This window comes from Myotis davidii, unplaced genomic scaffold, assembly GCF_000327345.1.
Source record: "Myotis davidii unplaced genomic scaffold, ASM32734v1 scaffold327, whole genome shotgun sequence".
Lineage (NCBI taxonomy): Eukaryota > Metazoa > Chordata > Mammalia > Chiroptera > Vespertilionidae > Myotis > Myotis davidii.
Genome location: NW_006298628.1, coordinates 2,633,972 through 2,638,800, shown reverse-complemented (window position 1 = coordinate 2,638,800; position 4,829 = coordinate 2,633,972). Strand labels below are relative to the sequence as shown.

The 4,829-nt window shown below is 51.7% G+C and overlaps 1 protein-coding gene across 1 annotated transcript in view; it reads right to left on the bottom strand.

Annotated features, from left to right (window-relative positions):
- TTLL6 (tubulin tyrosine ligase like 6) overlaps positions 1 to 4,829 on the bottom strand; it is a 25,873-nt gene that overhangs the window by 15,276 nt on the left and 5,768 nt on the right. Inside the window, exon 7 of the mRNA XM_015570867.1 lies at positions 1,780 to 2,005. Within this exon, the coding sequence (XP_015426353.1) occupies positions 1,780 to 2,005 (226 nt within the window). The remainder of the gene's footprint in view (positions 1 to 1,779; positions 2,006 to 4,829) is intronic.

The following is a 4,829-nucleotide window of genomic DNA, read 5'->3' as shown; positions in this document are numbered from 1 at the left end:
GGGAGGAGGTGAGTGTTCACAGATCTTAGTGATTGCTTGCTGACGAGCCTGGCTCAGCCCAGGAAGTTCTGCACCATCCTTCCTCAGTTGGAGAAATCTGTAGCTCTGCTTTAGGTGCTTAGTGGGGGTTCTTAAATCAATGATCAGGATCAGAACATGAGCATTGTGTTGTCTGCTGGATACCCCTCTGTTCAGGACCTTTTGAAGAATGCAGCTGGGCTAGGATAGTGTCAGTTTGCTTAACTCTAGTCAAGTGTAATGACTATACTTAACATAATCATGCATGTTTTCCTAATACTCTATGTGCTTTATCTTGTCTACAAAAGAGAGACTTTTTTCTTTTTAATCACAAGAGACATTGCATAAAAGAACTTAAGCATTGGTATCCTCAGTCAGATAAGTGATGCCTAATAGTAGACCCATCATTTAGTGAGAACCGACTACATGCCAGCATTGGGCAAGGTATTTTATTTTATTTTAATTTTTTAAAAAATATATTTTTATTAATTCCAGTGGGAAACAGAGAGGGAGAAAGAGATAGAAACATCAACGATGAGAGAGAATCATTGATCGGCTGCCTCCTGCATACCCCCTACTGGGGATCAAGCCCACAACCTGGGCATGTGCCCTTGTCAGGAATTGAACCGGACCCTTCAGTCCGCAGGCTGACCCTCTATCCAGAGCCAATCCAGCTAGGGCTAACGAGCTGTTATTTTAGTTTGGGAGGCATCAGGGAGTACCCCATCTTTGGGTTCCCCTCCATCTGGTGTGCGGTGTCCTCTCACGTGCCTGGAGCAGATGGAAGGGGCGGTCCAAAGGACCAGGCAGGGAGGTGGGGAGTAGAAAGAAATGATGCATTCGAGATCCTGACCGGGCTTGCGGGGGAGACAGGTGGGAGAAGGGAGAAGACACATTCATGCTCATAGGAAAGTCCATATTATTCAGAGGCACTCTGTGACATTGGAAGAGTTCTAGCCGTTTCTGCAGGCTTGCTCTTGAGGTAAGAGCTCCAAACAGCCATATTCTCCTTCCCACCCACACCTGGGAACAAGGACTGGGAGTGGAGGAAAGGCAAGGCCTCGGGAATCTGATGTGTAATTCTGGGTTTCCCACCCCAAAGGCGGACTCTTGTCATTGGCAGCTGGCACTAGCCGGCACCTCTGACTTGCACCCACACCCCTCACCCCTCCTCCCAGTGCATACTGGATCACTGACTGCTCGGGCACAAGTACAATCTGGAAGAAAGACCGCCACCCGGAAGCTTCTCTTCCTCCTCCTCCTCCCATCACCCTGGGGGCTCGGAGAGGCAGGAACATCACTGTGTGGCTCCGCACCCACTCCTGTGTCCACAGACACCAGGCCGTTCTCTGTTAGTGCTTGGAACGGAGCGGTCCAGGCCCCTGAGAGCCAGGCCTGCAGCTCCCACCTGATCTTCAACATCATCAGCCCCGCTTGGACGAAGAGCACCCCCTTTCTGGGAGGCGAAAGGACCCTGTTACAGAAGGTAGAGCTGTCGCTCTGTGTCTGAGATCGGTTTCCAAATCCGGGGGGCCTCCAAGAGGCACAGGGAATTCTCCAATTCCTGGCCGTCTAACCCCCTCTGGTGGCCACTTCTCAGCTAAGGGAGGAGCCCCAGGCAGCAAGCACCAGGGGAGGAACTGGCGCCAGTTAAGTTGATTAAACAGATCTAGCTGAGTTGCAAGGGCGGAGAGATGAGCCCGAAGCTGGCCGAAACCAAACACAGGGGCCAGTTTTCACCCCTCGCCCCAGCCTCCCTACCTCCAGCAACCAGGGCTTGAGTTTGCGGTCCAACAAAATGTCGAAGCCCAGGATTTCGAAGCAGGCGCTGTTGAGTGTGTGGTTGGGGAAGCAGGTGTGGTAGTTGTGCTTGATGATGGGGTAGGCGGAGATGATCGTCTTGATGATGACATCCTCGATATCTCTCCATATCTGCTCCACGTTGTAGCCGTGGCTCTCCATGTACGTGTTGAAGGTGGAGAGCTTCCTGGAGGGGAACCACAGGCCATGAGGCTGGGCAGCCCCCCTCGGTCATCTCAGGCCACGGCATGCCAAGAACCAGAAACTTCTGTAGAAAATAGGGTGCCAGAGCCAACAGGGATGGACACCCAAGAGCTAGGGGGGCACCAGGACTTGGTCAGCTCAGGAGGGTCATGCAGGAGCCACAGGGCCACACTCCTCACGCCGCCACAGCCCTGGAGTGGGCACAGATAGAATGACATGTAAGGCCTGCCTGGGCACTTTTACTGTGACCCAGAACACACCCGTGGGCTTGGACAGGGACTGAGTATCCTGGGTGGAAAGCTTAATGGATAAATTTAAAAAAATAAGAAACCAGTACCCTACCTCATGCTTCTGTTTTGGTGGTTATTTCTTTGGTGTTCATTAGAAGCACTTAGGGAGCCTTTTAAGAACACAACTACCGCCCTGGTGGGTAGCTCAGTTGGTTAGAGCATCGTCCCAATATGCTGAGGTTGTGGATTCCAACCCCAGTCAGGGCACACACAAGGGTCAACCAATGAATGCATGGATGGGTAGAAAAATGGGTTGATGTTTCTTTTTTTCTTTCTCTCTCTCTCTTTCTCATCAATAGATAGACTTACACACACACACACACACACACACACCTGCCTGAGTTCTACCTCAATCTGAGGGGCTTCTGGGGACACTAAAGACAAAGAAATTTTGTGTCAGGACAGCCCACTTGGAAAAGGCAGCCCCAGGGATTCTCCACAGATGGAGTTACCAACTGCCCCGGGAAGTCCCACATCCCAGGAAACCCCTCGCTCCCAGGCCAACCGAGATGGCTGGTCACCCTGTCACAGAGGTCAGAGGATGTGTACAGGTTTTTGAGGAAACATCTGAGGGGTTGCTCCAGTCAGCTCCACACTGGGCAGGACAGAGGGAGCTTCCGTTACAAATCAACATAGCCTCTTCGGGATGACGCAGGCACATCACAGTGAATGCACGTTGTCATGTTAATGCCCAGGGGTTAGCCAGTTCCACTGAACACACCAGCCATGTGCCAGGCTCCCTGAGAGATGAAGAGGACCCGGTCTCTGCCCCAGAGGCCTGCTGAGAAAGGGGGATCACCCCCACCCAGCCCGACGCAACCCTTCAAGCAGGCCTCGCCTAACCCAGTGGTCGGCAAACTCATCAATCAACAGAGCCAAATATCAACAGTACAACGACTGAAATTTCTTTTGAGAGCCAAATTTTTTAAACTTAAACTATATAGGTAGGTACATTGTTATTAACTTAATCAGGGTACTCCTAAGGCTTAGGAAGAGCCACACTCAAGGGGCCAAAGAGCCGCATGTGGCTCGCGAGCCGCAGTTTGCCGACCACGGGCCTAGTGATTTCCCATTTGCTCGCTGGGACTCTGCCACGGGGGACACCGCGACTGCCCCTGCACCGAGCCTCTCTGGTGCTCTGAGGCCAAACAGGTGGCCTGCTTATCAGTCCTTTGAATCTGGTGCAGGAGAAGGAGCATGTGCGTCTGCGTCTGCCGACCGACCTTGTCCTGCTGTGGCCTTCGAAACGGTGTGACCTGAGGCAACCGAACCTCTCAGAGACCTGGTTTGCTCATCTGTAAAATGAGATGGCGCCTAACTCACAGTTCCCCATCTACAAAGGGTAGTTTATAATGCCTCGGCCCTGGTGTTGTAAAAATTTAATGGGGGGAAACAATGCAGTCTGGCCGGTGTGGCTCAGTGGTTGAGCGTCAACCTATGAACCAGGTCACGTTCGATTCCAGGTCAGGGCACATGCCCAGGTTGCGGGCTCGATCCCCAGTGGGGAGCCTGCAGGAGGCAGCCAATCAATGATTCTTTCTCATCACTGATGTTTCTGTCTCTCTTTCTCCCTCCCTTCCTCTCTGAAACCAATAAAAATGTATTTTCTTTAAATACATTTTTATTGATTTTCCACAGAGAGGAAGGGAGAGGGACAGAAAGCCAGAAACATCGATGAGAGAGAAACATCGATCAGCTGCCTCCTGCACACCCCCCCACTGGGGATGTGCCCACAACCAAGGTACATGCCCTTGACCGGAATCGAACCTGGGCCTCTTGAGTCCGCAGGCCGACGCTCTATTCACTGAGCCAAACCGGTTAGGGCAAAATGTATTTTTTAAATGCAGCCAAAGCACCCAGTTCAGGCCCAAACACATGGGAGACCTCCATAAACACTTCCTTTTTCTTTCTCCTTTGTCGGGTCATGTTCGCATTCTTCAGTCCCCCTTTCTCTTAAAACTCCAATGAGACAGGACTAGACAATAGCAGGCGTATAAAAGTTGCCTGGGAAGATGCTCATGCCTTCCTCTCCTGTTTCCCCCTCTTCTGGAGAATCAGAAAGCCAGCTAGCCACAGGTCAGGTCACACCGGGCCGTGTGACACACCATTTGAGAATCTCAGTTGGAGCCACACACCAGGCAACCACAGCTTAGGAAACACTGCCTGGCATGGCCTTTCCCATGGCAGACCAGAATCAATAAATATCTGTTGGCTTAGAAATGTCAGAAGGGCCAACGGTAACCAGAGTGTGTTTTTTGAGTGTGTGTGTGTGTGTGTGTGTGTGTGTGTGTGTGTGTGTGTGTGTGTGTACCCTGCTGGGGAAACAGTTCGTGTTTATCTCTCCTCCTCCCACCCTCCTAGGGTTTACGATGCGGCCTTCTTTTAATGATTAACAGCCAGAGGGCAGAGACTAAGGAGTCTGTTCTGGGTTTCGAGGCCAGGAAATATTTTCTGAGAGCACGTGACCCAAGATGGAAACGCTGATGCGGACTGACAGGGTCTGGGTCCCCAGCGCCG